This window comes from Oncorhynchus mykiss, chromosome 13 (genome assembly GCF_013265735.2).
Source record: "Oncorhynchus mykiss isolate Arlee chromosome 13, USDA_OmykA_1.1, whole genome shotgun sequence".
Taxonomy (NCBI): Eukaryota; Metazoa; Chordata; class Actinopteri; order Salmoniformes; family Salmonidae; genus Oncorhynchus; species Oncorhynchus mykiss.
The window spans coordinates 54196631-54220909 of record NC_048577.1 but is presented as its reverse complement, the minus strand read 5'-3'; the positions used below and the strand labels follow the sequence as shown (position 1 = coordinate 54220909).

The 24279-nt window shown below is 43.8% G+C and overlaps 1 protein-coding gene across 2 annotated transcripts in view; it reads right to left on the bottom strand.

Annotated features, from left to right (window-relative positions):
- The window catches only part of cep112 (centrosomal protein 112), a 211250-nt gene that overhangs the window by 43088 nt on the left and 143883 nt on the right, over positions 1-24279 (bottom strand). For both annotated transcript variants that reach the window (XM_036941515.1, XM_036941516.1), the window contains exon 22: positions 463-525. In XM_036941515.1, the coding sequence (XP_036797410.1) occupies positions 463-525 (63 nt within the window). The remainder of the gene's footprint in view (positions 1-462; positions 526-24279) is intronic.

The window sequence follows — 24279 nt, the reverse complement described above, 5'->3', positions numbered from 1 at the left end:
TAAAGGCAAATCTGAACATTGTGAAACAACTAGAATCAAACAGTAAAGTCTACCTCTTGGGTATAAAACCTGGCTAACTAACTGGGCCAGGTTTCCACACCACCTGTGAAGTGCCTGGACCAAAGCCTGGCTAACCTTCGCCTCAGATGCCTCTGGATGTTACACAAAGGCATGAGAGATAGAAAGAGAGAGAGGAGAGAGAGATGAAAAAAAGAAAAAACCTAGGAGGTAGAGCTTAGACATTTAAACATGTAGATGAATTTGTCTGCAGCATTACGTTAAACTTGGTGTGTGGTATAGATGTGTGTGTTGTAAAAGTGTGTGTGTGTATTTGTGTTTAAGCAGGGAGGGAAGGGGGGAGTGTATATTTTTTCTCACAGCTCCCGACTGAACGTTTGTGTGCTTTTTTCCAACAAATCTTCCAAAAAAGAAGGCCAAAAACAGGAAAAGAGAAGAGTTTACCTGAGCAGACTTGGCAAGCTTCTGACTGTATTCCTTCTCAATCTGCTTTAGCCTGGTGTTCGTCTGCAACACAAAGTGGAGAGAGGGAAAGACAGAGTAAGAGATTTGCATACAGACACACACAAGACATAGAGGGAAAGAGAGAGAAAGACTGAGGTTTGAAATTGGACCTGTTTGTAGGAAGTACACACACACACACACACACACACACACACACACACACACACACACACACACACACACACACACACACACACACACACACACACACAGCCGTTGACCCCTGTCTCTTGGCAGTGTCCCCCTGCCTGCCTGTCGCTGGGCTGGCGTTACTCTGGGCACAGTGCCAGGCTCCACGCCCGTGTGGCAGCAGCAGCCAGTGAGTGGCCCGGGGGCACACCGCTCCCTCTGATGCCCTGCCAACCATTCATCACTTAACAGGAAGAGGGGGAGAAATCAGCCACGGCTGCCAATTATCAGGGAAAAACAGAAGGAAACTGGGACAGGGGAGACACAACATGGAGGAAGAACATACAGACCAACAGACACAACATGGAGGAAGAACATACAGACACAACATGGAGGAAGAACATACAGACACAACATAGAGGAAGAACATACAGACCAACAGACACAACATGGAGGAAGAACATACAGACACAACATGGAGGAAGAACATACAGACACAACATGGAGGAAGAACATACAGACACAACATGGAAGAAGAACATACAGACCAACAGACACAACATGGAGGAAGAACATACAGACACAACATGGAGGAAGAACATACAGACACAACATGGAGGAAGAACATACAGACACAACATGGAGGAAGAACATACAGACACAACATGGAGGAAGAACATACAGACCAACAGACACAACATGGAGGAAGAACATACAGACCAACAGAAACAACATGGAGGAAGAACATACAGACACAACATGGAGGAAGAACATACAGACACAACATGGAGGAAGAACATACAGACACAACATGGAGGAAGAACATACAGACACAACATGGAGGAAGAACATACAGACCAACAGACACAACATAGAGGAAGAACATACAGACCAACAGACACAACATGGAGGAAGAACATACAGACCAACAGACACAACATGGAGGAAGAACATACAGACACAACATGGAGGAAGAACATACAGACACAACATGGAGGAAGAACATACAGACCAACAGACACAACATAGAGGAAGAACATACAGACCAACAGACACAACATGGAGGAAGAACATACAGACACAACATGGAGGAAGAACATAGACACAACATGGAGGAAGAACATACAGACCAACAGACACAACATAGAGGAAGAACATACAGACCAACAGACACAACATGGAGGAAGAACATACAGACACAACATGGAGGAAGAACATACAGACCAACAGACACAACATGGAGGAAGAACATACAGACACAACATGGAGGAAGAACATACAGACACAACATGGAGGAAGAACATACAGACACAACATGGAGGAATAACATACAGACACAACATGGAGGAAGAACATACAGACACAACATGGAGGAAGAACATACAGACACAACATGGAGGAATAACATACAGACACAACATGGAAGAAGAACATACAGACCAACAGACACAACATGGAGGAAGAACATACAGACCAACAGACACAACATGGAGGAAGAACATACAGACACAACATGGAGGAAGAACATACAGACACAACATGGAGGAAGAACATACAGACCAACAGACACAACATGGAGGAAGAACATACAGACACAACATGGAGGAAGAACATACAGACCAACAGACACAACATGGAGGAATAACATACAGACCAACAGACACAACATGGAGGAAGAACATACAGACCAACAGACACAACATGGAGGAAGAACATACAGACACAACATGGAGGAATAACATACAGACACAACATGGAGGAAGAACATACAGACACAACATGGAGGAAGAACATACAGACACAACATGGAGGAAGAACATACAGACACAACATGGAGGAATAACATACAGACCAACAGAAACAACATGGAGGAAGAACATACAGACCAACAGACACAACATGGAGGAAGAACATACAGACCAACAGACACAACATGGAGGAAGAACATACAGACACAACATGGAGGAAGAACATACAGACACAACATGGAAGAAGAACATACAGACCAACAGACACAACATGGAGGAAGAACATACAGACCAACAGACACAACATGGAGGAAGAACATACAGACACAACATGGAGGAAGAACATACAGACACAACATGGAGGAAGAACATACAGACCAACAGACACAACATAGAGGAAGAACATACAGACCAACAGACACAACATAGAGGAAGAACATACAGACCAACAGACACAACATGGAGGAAGAACATACAGACACAACATGGAGGAAGAACATACAGACCAACAGACACAACATGGAGGAAGAACATACAGACACAACATGGAGGAAGAACATACAGACACAACATGGAGGAAGAACATACAGACACAACATGGAAGAAGAACATACAGACCAACAGACACAACATGGAGGAAGAACATACAGACCAACAGACACAACATGGAGGAAGAACATACAGACACAACATGGAGGAAGAACATACAGACCAACAGAAACAACATGGAGGAAGAACATACAGACCAACAGAAACAACATGGAGGAAGAACATACAGACACAACATGGAGGAAGAACATACAGACACAACATGGAGGAAGAACATACAGACACAACATGGAAGAAGAACATACAGACCAACAGACACAACATGGAGGAAGAACATACAGACCAACAGACACAACATGGAGGAAGAACATACAGACACAACATGGAGGAAGAACATACAGACACAACATGGAGGAAGAACATACAGACCAACAGACACAACATAGAGGAAGAACATACAGACCAACAGACACAACATAGAGGAAGAACATACAGACCAACAGACACAACATGGAGGAAGAACATACAGACACAACATGGAGGAAGAACATACAGACACAACATGGAGGAAGAACATACAGACCAACAGACACAACATGGAGGAAGAACATACAGACCAACAGACACAACATGGAGGAAGAACATACAGACCAACAGACACAACATGGAAGAAGAACATACAGACCAACAGACACAACATGGAAGAAGAACATACAGACACAACATGGAGGAAGAACATACAGACCAACAGACACAACATGGAGGAAGAACATACAGACACAACATGGAGGAAGAACATACAGACACAACATGGAGGAAGAACATACAGACCAACAGACACAACATGGAGGAAGAACATACAGACCAACAGACACAACATGGAGGAAGAACATACAGACCAACAGACACAACATGGAGGAAGAACATACAGACACAACATGGAGGAAGAACATACAGACACAACATGGAGGAAGAACATACAGACCAACAGACACAACATGGAGGAAGAACATACAGACCAACAGACACAACATGGAGGAAGAACATACAGACCAACAGACACAACATGGAGGAAGAACATACAGACCAACAGACACAACATGGAGGAAGAACATACAGACACAACATGGAGGAAGAACATACAGACACAACATGGAGGAAGAACATACAGACCAACAGAAACAACATGGAGGAAGAACATACAGACACAACATGGAGGAAGAACATACAGACCAACAGCCACAACATAGAGGAAGAACATACAGACCAACAGACACAACATGGAGGAAGAACATACAGACACAACATGGAGGAATAACATACAGACACAACATAGAGGAAGAACATACAGACCAACAGAAACAACATGGAGGAAGAACATACAGACACAACATAGAGGAAGAACATACAGACACAACATGGAGGAATAACATACAGACACAACATGGAGGAAGAACATACAGACCAACAGACACAACATGGAGGAAGAACATACAGACACAACATAGAGGAAGAACATACAGACCAACAGAAACAACATGGAGGAAGAACATACAGACACAACATGGAGGAAGAACATACAGACACAACATGGAGGAAGAACATACAGACACAACATGGAGGAAGAACATACAGACACAACATGGAGGAAGAACATACAGACACAACATGGAGGAAGAACATACAGACCAACAGACACAACATAGAGGAAGAACATACAGACACAACATGGAGGAAGAACATACAGACACAACATAGAGGAAGAAAATACAGACACAACATAGAGGAAGAACATACAGACCAACAGACACAACATGGAGGAAGAACATACAGACACAACATGGAGGAAGAACATACAGACACAACATAGAGGAAGAACATACAGACCAACAGACACAACATGGAGGAAGAACAAACAGACACAACATAGAGGAAGAACATACAGACCAACAGAAACAACATAGAGGAAGAACATACAGACCAACAGACACAACATGGAGGAAGAACATACAGACCAACAGACACAACATGGAGGAAGAACATACAGACACAACATGGAGGAAGAACATACAGACACAACATGGAGGAAGAACATACAGACCAACAGACACAACATGGAGGAAGAACATACAGACCAACAGACACAACATGGAGGAAGAACATACAGACCAACAGACACAACATGGAGGAAGAACATACAGACCAACAGACACAACATGGAGGAAGAACATACAGACCAACAGACACAACATGGAGGAAGAACATACAGACACAACATGGAGGAAGAACATACAGACCAACAGACACAACATAGAGGAAGAACATACAGACCAACAGACACAACATAGAGGAAGAACATACAGACACAACATAGAGGAAGAACATACAGACCAACAGACACAACATGGAGGAAGAACATACAGACACAACATGGAGGAAGAACATACAGACACAACATGGAGGAAGAACATACAGACACAACATGGAGGAAGAACATACAGACACAACATGGAGGAAGAACATACAGACCAACAGAAACAACATGGAGGAAGAACATACAGACACAACATGGAGGAAGAACATACAGACCAACAGAAACAACATGGAGGAAGAACATACAGACACAACATGGAGGAAGAACATACAGACACAACATGGAGGAAGAACATACAGACCAACAGACACAACATGGAGGAAGAACATACAGACACAACATGGAGGAAGAACATACAGACACAACATGGAGGAAGAACATACAGACACAACATAGAGGAAGAACATACAGACCAACAGACACAACATAGAGGAAGAACATACAGACCAACAGACACAACATGGAGGAAGAACATACAGACACAACATGGAGGAAGAACATACAGACACAACATGGAGGAAGAACATACAGACACAACATGGAGGAAGAACATACAGACACAACATGGAGGAAGAACATACAGACACAACATAGAGGAAGAGCATACAGACCAACAGACACAACATAGAGGAAGAACATACAGACCAACATAAACAACATGGAGGAAGAACATACAGACACAACATGGAGGAAGAACATACAGACCAACAGACACAACATAGAGGAAGAACATACAGACCAACAGACACAACATAGAGGAAGAACATACAGACCAACAGACACAACATAGAGGAAGAACATACAGACCAACAGAAACAACATGGAGGAAGAACATACAGACCAACAGACACAACATAGAGGAAGAACATACAGACCAACAGACACAACATGGAAGAAGAACATACAGACACAACATGGAGGAAGAACATACAGACCAACAGACACAACATGGAGGAAGAACATACAGACACAACATGGAGGAAGAACATACAGACCAACAGAAACAACATGGAGGAAGAACATACAGACACAACAGACACAACATGGAGGAAGAACATACAGACACAACATGGAGGAAGAACATACAGACACAACATGGAGGAAGAACATACAGACACAACATGGAGGAAGAACATACAGACCAACAGACACAACATGGAGGAAGAACATACAGACCAACAGACACAACATGGAGGAAGAACATACAGACACAACATGGAGGAAGAACATACAGACCAACAGACACAACATGGAGGAAGAACATACAGACACAACATGGAGGAAGAACATACAGACCAACAGAAACAACATGGAGGAAGAACATACAGACACAACAGACACAACATGGAGGAAGAACATACAGACACAACATGGAGGAAGAACATACAGACCAACAGACACAACATGGAGGAAGAACATACAGACACAACATAGAGGAATAACATACAGACCAACAGACACAACATGGAGGAAGAACATACAGACACAACATGGAGGAAGAACATACAGACACAACATGGAGGAAGAACATACAGACCAACAGAAACAACATAGAGGAAGAACATACAGACCAACAGACACAACATGGAGGAAGAACATACAGACACAACATGGAGGAAGAACATACAGACCAACAGACACAACATGGAGGAAGAACATACAGACACAACATGGAGGAAGAACATACAGACCAACAGACACAACATGGAGGAATAACATACAGACCAACAGACACAACATGGAGGAAGAACATACAGACACAACATGGAGGAAGAACATACAGACCAACAGAAACAACATGGAAGAAGAACATACAGACACAACATGGAGGAATAACATACAGACCAACAGAAACAACATGGAAGAAGAACATACAGACACAACATGGAGGAATAACATACAGACCAACAGACACAACATGGAGGAAGAACATACAGACACAACATGGAGGAAGAACATACAGACACAACATGGAGGAAGAACATACAGACCAACAGACACAACATGGAGGAAGAACATACAGACCAACAGACACAACATGGAGGAAGAACATACAGACCAACAGACACAACATGGAGGAAGAACATACAGACCAACAGAAACAACATGGAGGAAGAACATACAGACACAACATGGAGGAAGAACATACAGACACAACATGGAGGAAGAACATACAGACACAACATGGAGGAAGAACATACAGACACAACATGGAGGAAGAACATACAGACACAACATGGAGGAAGAACATACAGACCAACAGACACAACATGGAAGAAGAACATACAGACACAACATGGAGGAATAACATACAGACCAACAGACACAACATGGAGGAATAACATACAGACACAACATGGAGGAAGAACATACAGACACAACATGGAGGAAGAACATACAGACACAACATGGAGGAAGAACATACAGACACAACATAGAGGAAGAACATACAGACCAACAGAAACAACATGGAGGAAGAACATACAGACCAACAGAAACAACATGGAGGAAGAACATACAGAAACAACATGGAGGAAGAACATACAGACACAACATGGAGGAAGAACATACAGACCAACAGACACAACATGGAGGAAGAACATACAGACACAACATGGAGGAAGAACATACAGACACAACATGGAGGAAGAACATACAGACACAACATGGAGGAAGAACATACAGACACAACATGGAGGAAGAACATACAGACACAACATGGAGGAAGAACATACAGACACAACATGGAGGAAGAACATACAGACCAACAGACACAACATAGAGGAAGAACATACAGACCAACAGACACAACATAGAGGAAGAACATACAGACCAACAGACACAACATAGAGGAAGAACATACAGACCAACAGAAACAACATGGAGGAAGAACATACAGACCAACAGACACAACATAGAGGAAGAACATACAGACCAACAGACACAACATGGAAGAAGAACATACAGACACAACATGGAGGAAGAACATACAGACCAACAGACACAACATGGAGGAAGAACATACAGACACAACATGGAGGAAGAACATACAGACCAACAGAAACAACATGGAGGAAGAACATACAGACACAACAGACACAACATGGAGGAAGAACATACAGACACAACATGGAGGAAGAACATACAGACACAACATGGAGGAAGAACATACAGACACAACATGGAGGAAGAACATACAGACCAACAGACACAACATGGAGGAAGAACATACAGACCAACAGACACAACATGGAGGAAGAACATACAGACACAACATGGAGGAAGAACATACAGACCAACAGACACAACATGGAGGAAGAACATACAGACACAACATGGAGGAAGAACATACAGACCAACAGAAACAACATGGAGGAAGAACATACAGACACAACAGACACAACATGGAGGAAGAACATACAGACACAACATGGAGGAAGAACATACAGACCAACAGACACAACATGGAGGAAGAACATACAGACACAACATAGAGGAATAACATACAGACCAACAGACACAACATGGAGGAAGAACATACAGACACAACATGGAGGAAGAACATACAGACACAACATGGAGGAAGAACATACAGACCAACAGAAACAACATAGAGGAAGAACATACAGACCAACAGACACAACATGGAGGAAGAACATACAGACACAACATGGAGGAAGAACATACAGACCAACAGACACAACATGGAGGAAGAACATACAGACACAACATGGAGGAAGAACATACAGACCAACAGACACAACATGGAGGAATAACATACAGACCAACAGACACAACATGGAGGAAGAACATACAGACACAACATGGAGGAAGAACATACAGACCAACAGAAACAACATGGAAGAAGAACATACAGACACAACATGGAGGAATAACATACAGACCAACAGAAACAACATGGAAGAAGAACATACAGACACAACATGGAGGAATAACATACAGACCAACAGACACAACATGGAGGAAGAACATACAGACACAACATGGAGGAAGAACATACAGACACAACATGGAGGAAGAACATACAGACCAACAGACACAACATGGAGGAAGAACATACAGACCAACAGACACAACATGGAGGAAGAACATACAGACCAACAGACACAACATGGAGGAAGAACATACAGACCAACAGAAACAACATGGAGGAAGAACATACAGACACAACATGGAGGAAGAACATACAGACACAACATGGAGGAAGAACATACAGACACAACATGGAGGAAGAACATACAGACACAACATGGAGGAAGAACATACAGACACAACATGGAGGAAGAACATACAGACCAACAGACACAACATGGAAGAAGAACATACAGACACAACATGGAGGAATAACATACAGACCAACAGACACAACATGGAGGAATAACATACAGACACAACATGGAGGAAGAACATACAGACACAACATGGAGGAAGAACATACAGACACAACATGGAGGAAGAACATACAGACACAACATAGAGGAAGAACATACAGACCAACAGAAACAACATGGAGGAAGAACATACAGACCAACAGAAACAACATGGAGGAAGAACATACAGAAACAACATGGAGGAAGAACATACAGACACAACATGGAGGAAGAACATACAGACCAACAGACACAACATGGAGGAAGAACATACAGACACAACATGGAGGAAGAACATACAGACACAACATGGAGGAAGAACATACAGACACAACATGGAGGAAGAACATACAGACACAACATGGAGGAAGAACATACAGACACAACATGGAGGAAGAACATACAGACACAACATGGAGGAAGAACATACAGACCAACAGACACAACATAGAGGAAGAACATACAGACCAACAGACACAACATAGAGGAAGAACATACAGACCAACAGACACAACATGGAGGAAGAACATACAGACACAACATGGAGGAAGAACATAGACACAACATGGAGGAAGAACATACAGACACAACATGGAGGAATAACATACAGACACAACATAGAGGAAGAACATACAGACCAACAGAAACAACATGGAGGAAGAACATACAGACCAACAGAAACAACATGGAGGAAGAACATACAGACACAACATAGAGGAAGAGCATACAGACCAACAGACACAACATAGAGGAAGAACATACAGACCAACATAAACAACATGGAGGAAGAACATACAGACACAACATGGAGGAAGAACATACAGACCAACAGACACAACATAGAGGAAGAACATACAGACCAACAGACACAACATAGAGGAAGAACATACAGACCAACAGACACAACATAGAGGAAGAACATACAGACCAACAGAAACAACATGGAGGAAGAACATACAGACCAACAGACACAACATAGAGGAAGAACATACAGACCAACAGACACAACATGGAAGAAGAACATACAGACACAACATGGAGGAAGAACATACAGACCAACAGACACAACATGGAGGAAGAACATACAGACACAACATGGAGGAAGAACATACAGACCAACAGAAACAACATGGAGGAAGAACATACAGACACAACAGACACAACATGGAGGAAGAACATACAGACACAACATGGAGGAAGAACATACAGACACAACATGGAGGAAGAACATACAGACCAACAGACACAACATGGAGGAAGAACATACAGACCAACAGACACAACATGGAGGAAGAACATACAGACACAACATGGAGGAAGAACATACAGACCAACAGACACAACATGGAGGAAGAACATACAGACACAACATGGAGGAAGAACATACAGACCAACAGAAACAACATGGAGGAAGAACATACAGACACAACAGACACAACATGGAGGAAGAACATACAGACACAACATGGAGGAAGAACATACAGACCAACAGACACAACATGGAGGAAGAACATACAGACACAACATAGAGGAATAACATACAGACCAACAGACACAACATGGAGGAAGAACATACAGACACAACATGGAGGAAGAACATACAGACACAACATGGAGGAAGAACATACAGACCAACAGAAACAACATAGAGGAAGAACATACAGACCAACAGACACAACATGGAGGAAGAACATACAGACACAACATGGAGGAAGAACATACAGACCAACAGACACAACATGGAGGAAGAACATACAGACACAACATGGAGGAAGAACATACAGACCAACAGACACAACATGGAGGAATAACATACAGACCAACAGACACAACATGGAGGAAGAACATACAGACACAACATGGAGGAAGAACATACAGACCAACAGAAACAACATGGAAGAAGAACATACAGACACAACATGGAGGAATAACATACAGACCAACAGAAACAACATGGAAGAAGAACATACAGACACAACATGGAGGAATAACATACAGACCAACAGACACAACATGGAGGAAGAACATACAGACACAACATGGAGGAAGAACATACAGACACAACATGGAGGAAGAACATACAGACCAACAGACACAACATGGAGGAAGAACATACAGACCAACAGACACAACATGGAGGAAGAACATACAGACCAACAGACACAACATGGAGGAAGAACATACAGACCAACAGAAACAACATGGAGGAAGAACATACAGACACAACATGGAGGAAGAACATACAGACACAACATGGAGGAAGAACATACAGACACAACATGGAGGAAGAACATACAGACACAACATGGAGGAAGAACATACAGACACAACATGGAGGAAGAACATACAGACCAACAGACACAACATGGAAGAAGAACATACAGACACAACATGGAGGAATAACATACAGACCAACAGACACAACATGGAGGAATAACATACAGACACAACATGGAGGAAGAACATACAGACACAACATGGAGGAAGAACATACAGACACAACATGGAGGAAGAACATACAGACACAACATAGAGGAAGAACATACAGACCAACAGAAACAACATGGAGGAAGAACATACAGACCAACAGAAACAACATGGAGGAAGAACATACAGAAACAACATGGAGGAAGAACATACAGACACAACATGGAGGAAGAACATACAGACCAACAGACACAACATGGAGGAAGAACATACAGACACAACATGGAGGAAGAACATACAGACACAACATGGAGGAAGAACATACAGACACAACATGGAGGAAGAACATACAGACACAACATGGAGGAAGAACATACAGACACAACATGGAGGAAGAACATACAGACACAACATGGAGGAAGAACATACAGACCAACAGACACAACATAGAGGAAGAACATACAGACCAACAGACACAACATAGAGGAAGAACATACAGACCAACAGACACAACATGGAGGAAGAACATACAGACACAACATGGAGGAAGAACATAGACACAACATGGAGGAAGAACATACAGACACAACATGGAGGAATAACATACAGACACAACATAGAGGAAGAACATACAGACCAACAGAAACAACATGGAGGAAGAACATACAGACCAACAGAAACAACATGGAGGAAGAACATACAGACACAACATGGAGGAAGAACATACAGACACAACATAGAGGAAGAACATACAGACACAACATAGAGGAAGAACATACAGACCAACAGACACAACATGGAGGAAGAACATACAGACACAACATGGAGGAAGAACATACAGACCAACAGACACAACATGGAGGAAGAACATACAGACACAACATGGAGGAAGAACATACAGACACAACATAGAGGAAGAACATACAGACCAACAGAAACAACATGGAGGAAGAACATACAGACACAACATGGAGGAAGAACATACAGACACAACATGGAGGAAGAACATACAGACACAACATGGAGGAAGAACATACAGACACAACATGGAGGAAGAACATACAGACCAACAGACACAACATGGAGGAAGAACATACAGACACAACATGGAGGAAGAACATACAGACCAACAGACACAACATAGAGGAAGAACATACAGACCAACAGACACAACATAGAGGAAGAACATACAGACCAACAGACACAACATGAAGAACATACAGACACAAAGTGTTAAAGGACAGACAGACAGACAGAAGGCCAGATTGACAAACAGACAAAATGTGATAAAGGCAGACAGACAGAAGGACAGATTGACAAACAGACAAAATGTGATAAAGGCAGACAGACAGAAGGCCAGATTGACAGACAGACAAAATGTGATAAAGGCAGACAGACAGAAGGACAGATTGACAAACAGACTAAATGTGATAAAGGCAGACAGACAGAAGGACAGATTGACAAACAGACAAAATGTGATAAAGGCAGACAGACAGAAGGACAGATTGACAAACAGACAAAATGTGATAAAGGCAGACAGACAGAAGGCCAGATTGACAGACAGACAAAATGTGATAAAGGCAGACAGACAGAAGGACAGATTGACAAACAGACTAAATGTGATAAAGGCAGACAGACAGAAGGCCAGATTGACAGACAGACAAAATGTGATAAAGGCAGACAGACAGAAGGACAGATTGACAAACAGACTAAATGTTATAAAGGCAGACAGACAGGAGTGTTTTTGACTTGTGCATTCTGGGTTTTATTCTTCGTCCACTTGGAAAGGTCATTAACAGTCAGCTAGAACCACACATAGATAAGACATTTCACAATAAGCAACCAATTACTATCTCTACATAATGACTCATCACGGAGAGGGTACAGAGCACTGTGAGATAAATATGTAGATATCACCTCAACATCAACTTTATATAGCTCTGATGTCACAGACATGTCTGTACAGGTTCAGTGTCAGTCTGGTCTTTCTACACCTCCACTGTGACTGGTTCTGTTCTAACTCTCTCTCTCTCTCCCTCTTCCCCCCCACTCTCTCCCCTTCTCGCACCCCCCTCTCTCTCTCTCTCGCTCTCCCCCCCCTCTTCCCCCCCCCTCTCTCTCCCCCTCCCCCCCCTCCCCCCCCCCCCCCCCCCCTCTCTCTCCCCTCTCTCTTTCTCTCTGAATGTTGAAACACTGCTGAAATACAGGATGACTCGAGCAGAGTACCGGCGAGATTCCACAGGTCAGTCCTGACAACAGATTAGTACTGTCTAAACATCACCCTTTCAGATCAGCTCTCTTCTGGTGGCACTGACAGACAGACAGACATATTAAGAGACAGACTCTCTGTAATGCTCTGTATTAGCAAACACACCCCTAAAAACCCATCAACGCCGTGGGCCTGGCCCTGCTCCTAACACTTCCTGACAAACGGCAAAGGAACAGCGGGCCACTGTCGAATGGACACACCTGTCACCACGAATACAGGCAGCCGTTACCACGGATACGGCTCTTGTATGTCTTCCTGTCTGTCTGTTTGGCTTTGAAAGTCTCTCGTCTGTCTCTCTGTCTCTCTAGGGGCCTTACCGGCTGATGAGAGAGAGAGAACAAAGCCAGGCGTGAACGACAGAAGAGAAATAAAGGAGAAGAAAAGACAGGAGAACAAAAACACTGTCGGCCCTAAATGTTCCTCCTGCACCTGACAGACAGGCAGACTGACACGTCCATCCATTCCCCCAGCCTGCCTTTGTTGCTATAGAGACGGTTCCTGCTTTGACTCCAGCCTGATTAAAGTCCACTGTTGGGCTAAGCTTGTGTCTGCTTTCACACATACGGTTTTCGTCTAATGAAAACAAACTCTTTATGATAACCCACACAGACGACACACAAACTCATGGGAATATAGGAGAACACTGTATATATCTAAAACCACAGGGAAACCCTACACTAATGCATAAAGTTATCTACTTTATATCCAATACACATTAATAGTGTTTCTGTTCTGAAACAACAAAGTTAACACACAGAAAGAACATCAGGTCTAAAGTAGACAAACATTTTTTAAGAGAGTGTGTGTGTGTGTACTTTAAAGTGGACTACCTGCACAGCCTGCCAAAAGTGTCTTAGCGCTGAAGGCTCTTTGAGGCCGTATCAGACTCTTCAATCGCTTAATAATCCTGGCTGGCGTGGAGCGGTGAGCGGCTGAGGCTGCCTTTGAAGTGTGTGTGTGAGGAACAGTGGAAGTGTATCTGAAGGCAGGAGCATGCACCGCTTACCAGAACTTAATTAACAATCTGCAGCTGGAACCGGGCCAGACTCTCTCTCTCTCTCTCTCACACACACACACAAGGTACAGACAGGTGTACTGCACTTTCTCTTTCCTTAGAATAGGGTGTTGTATTGTTGCAGGAGAAGGAGGGGGCAGCTTTGGGAAAACATCTCCACATCATGGTTTGCCAGAGGCTTATCATTTCCTTGTGTTTCCTTAGCTAAGTCACAAAACACATATCGTTTATTGCATTGTATACATCACATGCTGGAGACAGCCCTTTTGGAAAAACCACATGATTTCACATTACATTTCCACGTGAAACTTATCATACATTTACATTTCAGTCATTTAGCATACGCTCTTCTCCAGCTCCACTTACAGTAGTGAGTTGATTCACTCATACTGGTCACCATAGAACCATGTGTTTTTGGAACACTTCACATTAGTGATGGGGGGAAAGATGTGGACAGTTACATATCGCAATATTATTTTGACGATAATATATGGATACTCTGACTCCTTGTATTGACTTGTTAGGTAGCGTTAGTTAGTGCTAGTCGGCTGTACCTGCGCAGAAACTCATCTTTTCCTCCTATAGCTTGTTCTCGATCTAGCCCTTTTATTTCCATGACTGCCCTGCAAACAAACATTGGTCGTTAGGATACACACACAGACAGTACGTTTAACATATTTGACACACTTTGACATACATGATTACATTGTGTATGTTTATTTATACAGTAACTATTATCACCTGGGATTTGAACACACAATCTCTTAGTTCACTGCATTTCCATCTTCCTGCTACGTCACCATGTCTGTGTCAATGACTGATTTCACCTCTATTCCTACACTTTGGACTTAAGTAAAGTCAATCTCAGCTTTGTTAAAAATACACCAAAGAAAAGTCATTATATTTATCATAGTGATTCAGGCATAACATTAAGCAGAATAATATGCACCACCAACAGACTAAACAGAAAACTCCTCAAATTGCTGAAATAAGTAAATGAAATCAATGATGAGAGAATAGTCAGATGAACTAAAATAGCAGTGCAGATGGCACTCTTTTGCTAAGTACAGAGATGTGTTATAGATAATGAATGTGTAGAGGAATGCTCCAGACGTTTTGGCGCAGCAGAAAGATCAGCCTACCCCAAACCCAGTGGTTGTGAGTTCAAATCCCAGTTGGGGTCATAATGAAAAGTCAGTACCAAGTGATCATCAAGTCAAATTAGCAGTTTCACAAAAAACCTTCATACGTGAAAATCTAACTCTCACATGTGGAATTGCATTTTGTATCCCCATGTTGTCACATTTACTTCACATGAGATCATGCTTTCACATGTTATTTATTAAATGTTGATTTGACATGTTGTCTCATGTTATCACATTAACTTCACATGTGAAATGTATTTGTTTTTTCTGTAAAGGAGGATATTTCTTCCACATGGAACTTTTTTCCCAGGAATGTTTTAGAGAGATATCTGGGCTTCGCTAAGCTTGGACAACACAACAAAATGACACGATACTACAAGATTCACGAGAGGCCGGCTAGCATAAAGGTGATGTCATTGCAGTAAGAGTGGGTGGAAAAGATGGTATGATTGACAGGTACACGGATAAAGGGGTGGGGCTAGGTACTTTCCATATGACTGTTATCTCCAAGGTGACTTTATAAACTGATGAAACCCAAAATAAAACCTGCTAACACTATACTTCTGCTGACCTTATGTACATACATACAGCATTCATAAAGTATTTATGAATACTACATAGTATGTTATAACAGAAACCACAAACTGGTATGAACATTATAAAGACCTTATAAACAAGAACATCAACGTATACCGAAAGACTGATTTGTAAACGTTACGGAGAGAACAACGACTAGTGGTGTCCCAGGTATGAGTTGTCTCAGTGATCTATAGGCCTTTCAACACTACGGTGAGTGACTGGAACAGATTCCTCTGAATCTACCTAACACACGTCTATGGCAGCAATTTGGGTTACATTTGTGAGGGAGAGGACTCCGGGTGATGTTATTTGCTTGTTTGTCTGTAATTACTGTGTACAAGTGTGTGTGTGTGTGAGAGAAAGAGAGAGAGACCATGTGTATATGTGTGTGTGTGTAAGCGCCTCTTGAACTGTCACGGCAGTAATGAGAAGAGTTTTCATTTTCCATTTCACAGCCTCCCATCATTGATTCCGTCACTTCAAATTCCTCCTAACAGGCACTGCTGCACCCACTTAATACATATCTCACGCATGCACACAAGTCTATACATGGAGGACTCAGTGCCTGAACACATCTGCCTGTCTTAGACTAGGAGGGTGTGTCTGCCTGGTATTAGGGAAGCTGTTACAGGCATTATAACATAGCAGAGTCTCATAATGTGATGCGTGACTACATACAGTGTGTTCATCACCAAAGGCCTGTTCAGTAAATAGGGTCAGACACGTGAGGTATGGTGGTAGTGGTACAAAGAAAGTTAGACATGGAGTGCTGGAGAGGAAGCTCCTGGGTAGTACACACACTGGTCTGGTGTGTGTGCTTTTGTACATGCATGTTGAAGATCTAGCTAGGTGTTTAAACACTTTTCACAGTCCTGTGCTTGGTGAGGGTGACCGCATGCTAATGTCAGCCTTGACATTTGAGTCATTTAGCAGACGCTCTTATTCAGAGCAATTAGGGTTAAGTGCCTTGCTCAAGGGCACATAGACAGATTCGAAGAAGCAATCTTTCAGTTACTAACCCAACGCTAGGCTACCTGCCTTCAGACAGCATAATCTCTCTTTCTACCTCTTTTTCTTTCTACCTAGCTATCTCTCAGTCTCTTCAACTCAATTACCGTCATGTTTATATCAGGTGGAACCACTTGGAATACACTGTTGGGCTCTCCTTTTAACTCTCTCCTTTTAAATCCCTCTCTTTTTAACTCCCTCTCTTCTTTGAGCCTGTCTAGAGTTGTGTGGAGAGGGTCTGTCTCACCTTTATTAAGGGGGATCAATGTGGCAGACGGGGGGACAGAGGAGACAAGAGAGGGGCGCAGACAGGGGTCCATGAATACATCTGAGTACAGATTTTGGGGGTGAGTGGAGTTGTGTATATCAGCTTCTCTGTGATGGCCAATGACGTCTTAAAGTGGTCGGACCACCTGCGGGTTGTTCCATTAGAAGACCCCGGGGGTCGGACCACCTGCGGGTTGTTCCATTAGATGACCCCGGGGGTCGGACCACCTGCGGGTTGTTCCATTAGATGACCCCGGGGGTCAGACCACCTGCAGGTTGTTCCATTAGATGACCCCGGGGGTCGGACCACCTGCGGGTTATTCCATTAGATGACCCCGGGGGTCGGACCACCTGCGGGTTGTTCCATTAGATGACCCCGGGGGTCGGACCACCTGCGGGTTGTTCCATTAGATGACCCCGGGGGTCGGACCACCTGCGGGTTGTTCCATTAGAAGACCCCGGGGGTCGGACCACCTGCGGGTTGTTCCATTAGATGACCCCGGGGGTCGGACCACCTGCGGGTTGTTCCATTAGATGACCCCGGGGGTCGGACCACCTGCGGGTTGTTCCATTAGATGACCCCGGGGGTCGGACCACCTGCGGGTTGTTCCATTAGATGACCCCGGGGGTCGGACCACCTGCGGGGTGTTCCATTAGATGACCCCGGGGAAGCTTGCCTGAGCAGAGGGCTGCGGTACAAGAGACAGATGAGCTTAAACAGGATCAATGGGACAGGAGAGCAGAGGGGGAGGAAGCGAGGAGGAGAAAGGTCTAGTTGGAGAAACCTTGTTGTAGCCATATGCAGGGCTGAGGAGAGGATGCTCCTCTCTCTCCTCCTCTTCACGTGTTTCTTTTCTGTTCTTTCTCCATCTCATCTTCTTCCACCTCTCTAAATGTCCCTACAGAGTTGTGTTCAAAAGCACACTGACAGAGAGAGAGCTGCAATATGTTTTGGGGGGACTGGCAAAAGTCTTTGCTCTGTCTCTTTCATCTGTCTGAGTCATTATCTCTGCTGCTGCTTTCAAGGCCCACGGCAAAGACTGGGGCCCCACGAGATGCACACACACATATACCGTATGTATGCACGAATGCAATCACCCGTAGCACACACACGTCAAACAACATGTTATATCCCCCCTCATCCACAAACAACACAACAGCTCTAAGTTTCACCTTCACCCCCCCTTCTAAATCAGATGTTCTGCTGACACACCTCCATCCCTGTCTGTTACTCTGAGGTGATCCTCATCCCTGTCTGTTACTCTGAGGTGATCCTCATCCCTGTCTGTTACTCTGAGGTGATCCTCATCCCTGTCTGTTACTCTGAGGTGATCCTCATCCCTGTCTGTTACTCTGAGGTGATCCTCATCCCTGTCTGTTACTCTGAGGTGATCCTCATCCCTGTCTGTTACTATGAGGTGATCCTCATCCCTGTCTGTTACTCTGAGCCGATCCTCATCCTTGTCTTTTACTCTGAGGTGAACCTCATCCCTGTCTGTTACTCTGAGGTGATTGCAGGAAATGATCATTCCCTCCTCTGTTTTTCTATATAATCCATGAGCAGGAATAATGGGATTTGGTGTATCTCCAAATGTGGTCGGACCACCAAAAGTGGTCGGACCACCTGCGGGTTGTTCCATTAGAAGACCCCGGGGGTCGGACCACCTGCGGGTTGTTCCATTAGATGACCCCGGGGGTCGGACCACCTGCGGGTTGTTCCATTAGATGACCCCGGGGGTCGGACCACCTGCGGGTTGTTCCATTAGATGACCCCGGGGGTCGGACCACCTGCGGGTTGTTCCATTAGATGACCCCGGGGGTCGGACCACCTGCGGGTTGTTCCATTAGATGACCCCGGGGGTCGGACCACCTGCGGGTTGTTCCATTAGATGACCCCGGGGGTCGGACCACCTGCGGGTTGTTCCATTAGATGACCCCGGGGGTCGGACCACCTGCGGGGTGTTCCATTAGATGACCCCGGGGAAGCTTGCCTGAGCAGAGGGCTGCGGTACAAGAGACAGATGAGCTTAAACAGGATCAATGGGACAGGAGAGCAGAGGGGGAGGAAGCGAGGAGGAGAAAGGTCTAGTTGGAGAAACCTTGTTGTAGCCATATGCAGGGCTGAGGAGAGGATGCTCCTCTCTCTCCTCCTCTTCACGTGTTTCTTTTCTGTTCTTTCTCCATCTCATCTTCTTCCACCTCTCTAAATGTCCCTACAGAGTTGTGTTCAAAAGCACACTGACAGAGAGAGAGCTGCAATATGTTTTGGGGGGACTGGCAAAAGTCTTTGCTCTGTCTCTTTCATCTGTCTGAGTCATTATCTCTGCTGCTGCTTTCAAGGCCCACGGCAAAGACTGGGGCCCCACGAGATGCACACACACATATACCGTATGTATGCACGAATGCAATCACCCGTAGCACACACACGTCAAACAACATGTTATATCCCCCCTCATCCACAAACAACACAACAGCTCTAAGTTTCACCTTCTCCCCCCCTTCTAAATCAGATGTTCTGCTGACACACCTCCATCCCTGTCTGTTACTCTGAGGTGATCCTCATCCCTGTCTGTTACTCTGAGGTGATCCTCATCCCTGTCTGTTACTCTGAGGTGATCCTCATCCCTGTCTGTTACTCTGAGGTGATCCTCATCCCTGTCTGTTACTCTGAGGTGATCCTCATCCCTGTCTGTTACTCTGAGGTGATCCTCATCCCTGTCTGTTACTATGAGGTGATCCTCATCCCTGTCTGTTACTCTGAGCCGATCCTCATCCTTGTCTTTTACTCTGAGGTGAACCTCATCCCTGTCTGTTACTCTGAGGTGATTGCAGGAAATGATCATTCCCTCCTCTGTTTTTCTATATAATCCATGAGCAGGAATAATGGGATTTGGTGTATCTCCAAATGGCAGAGAGCCAGACAGTGGAGAGGCTGTTGGTTGAGGCGGAACAACAGGGATGAGAACAAATAAACAGCACCACCATCTTCTGGCTGACAGAAGAACAGGACTCACACACTAGCTACTTCCAACCCTGCAAGACTCAGTGATACCCCAGCTAAAACCGTCTAACACTGTCGTAATTACATACCCCAGCTAAAACCGTCTAACACTGTGGTGACTACATACCCCAGCTAAAACCCTCTAAAACTGTGGTGACTACACACCCCCCAGCTAAAACCGTCTAACACTGTGGTAATTACATACCCCAGCTAAAACCTTCTAACACTGTGGTTATTACATACCCCAGCTAAAACCCTCTAACACTGTGGTGACTACATACACCAGCTAAAAACCCCTAACACTGAGGTGATTACATACCCCAGCTAAAACCCCCTAACACTGTGGTGATTACATACCCCAGTGGGTATAGTGCATTTGGAAAGTATTCAGACCCCTCAAATTTTTAAAACATTTTCTTACGTTACAGCCTTATTCTAAAATGGATTCAATAGTTGTTTTGCCTCATCAATCTACACACCATAATGACAAAGTAAAAACAGATTTGTAGATATTTTTGGGGAAAAAAACCATAAAATAATAAATAAATATCACATAATGTCACATCTGACTGTGTTCACGTTGCTTTCCATAATAGTGTGTAACCACATTACCAGACAGACAGTCTACTGTTCCTCTACATCTAGGACTACATATATGAGAGAGAGATAAAAAACTCCATCTTCTCACACCGAAAGGCCTGGCAGCTCCATCTTCTCCTTCTTTCTTCCATCTCTCCTTCCTTCCCATTGTCATAGCCGAGGAAACCTAAATTAACCATGGTGTTTGTGTACCACAGACCTCGGCGGGGACCGTGGAGGCCAGGTGTGATTACCGTTAGCCAGATGAGAGTACAGAGAGCTACGCCAGCTAGATACACAGGGTTAACCAACACACAGACTGACACATAGGAAGACTCTGATTATCTCTCCCTCTCTGTCTGGGTTTTACCACGGCTGGTCTCGGTGAAGGAGAGAGCAGTGGATGAGACTGGAGCAGAAGAAAAGGGTGGAAGTGGAGGAGTGTGAGGAAAGGACACACACACACACACACACACACACACACACACACACACACACACACACACACACACACAGCCCTCTGCATCAGCTACATAACAGTCATCCGTTCCCTGCTCAAGGTCTGAGTAACCATGGGTAACCACTAACCATCCACCACTAGCAATATTCCATGATCAAGAGTTAGTTCCCTTCATGTTCAATTCTCTATCAGCTGTAGAAGGGAACGAGGTCAACTCCAGTAAACGCTAGACTAGCCTACCTTATAAGGTATACTTAGGGCCAGTCCTTTTCCCTCACCACCAAACCTAGTACGGAAATAGCCTATAGGGTTTTGCCTGGTATAGAGTTTTGCCTGGTCAGAGTATAGCCTGGTACCAGATGTTTGTGCTGTCTTTCCCACCTCCTATAGTCACTGGCAAGACGACACAAACAAATCTGGGACCAGGCTAGCCAGAGTATATACTACTCTGTCTGAACATATCAAACTAACCGTCCATTCACCTCCACTAAAACACCACCGTACCAGAATATATACTACTCTGTCTGAACATATCAGACTAACCATCCATTCACCTCCACTAAAACACCGTACCAGAATATATACTACTCTGTCTGAACATATCAAACTAACCATCCATTCACCTCCACTAAAACACCCCCGTACCAGAATATATACTACTCTGTCTGAACATATCAAACTAACCATCCATTCACCTCCACTAAAACACCACCGTACCAGAATATATACTACTCTGTCTGAACATATCAGACTAACCATCCATTCACCTACACTAAAACACCACCGTACCAGAATATATACTACTCTGTCTGAACATATCAAACTAACCATCCATTCACCTCCACTAAAACACCACCGTACCAGAATATATACTACTCTGTCTGAACATATCAAACTAACCATCCATTCACCTCCACTAAAACACCACCGTACCAGAATATATACTACTCTGTCTGAACATATCAGACTAACCATCCATTCACCTCCACTAAAACACCACCGTACCAGAATATATACTACTCTGTCTGAACATATCAAACTAACCATCCATTCACCTCCACTAAAACACCCCCGTACCAGAATATATACTACTCTGTCTGAACATATCAAACTAACCATCCATTCACCTCCACTAAAACACCACCGTACCAGAATATATACTACTCTGTCTGAACATATCAAACTAACCATCCATTCAACTCCACTAAAACACCCCCGTACCAGAATATATACTACTCTGTCTGAACATATCAAACTAACCATCCATTCACCTCCACTAAAACACCACCGTACCAGAATATATACTACTCTGTCTGAACATATCAGACTAACCATCCATTCACCTCCACTAAAACACCACCGTACCAGAATATATACTACTCTGTCTGAACATATCAGACTAACCATCCATTCACCTCCACTAAAACACCCCCGTACCAGAATATATACTACTCTGTCTGAACATATCAAACTAACCATCCATTCACCTCCACTAAAACATCACCGTACCAGAATATATACTACTCTGTCTGAACATATCAGACTAACCATCCATTCACCTCCACTAAAACACCACCGTACCAGAATATATACTACTCTGTCTGAACATATCAGACTAACCATCCATTCAACTCCACTAAAACACCACCGTACCAGAATATATACTACTCTGTCTGAACATATCAGACTAACCATCCATTCACCTCCACTAAAACACCCCCGTACCAGAATATATACTACTCTGTCTTAACATATCAGACTAACCATCCATTCACCTCCACTAAAACACCACCGTACCAGAATATATACTACTCTG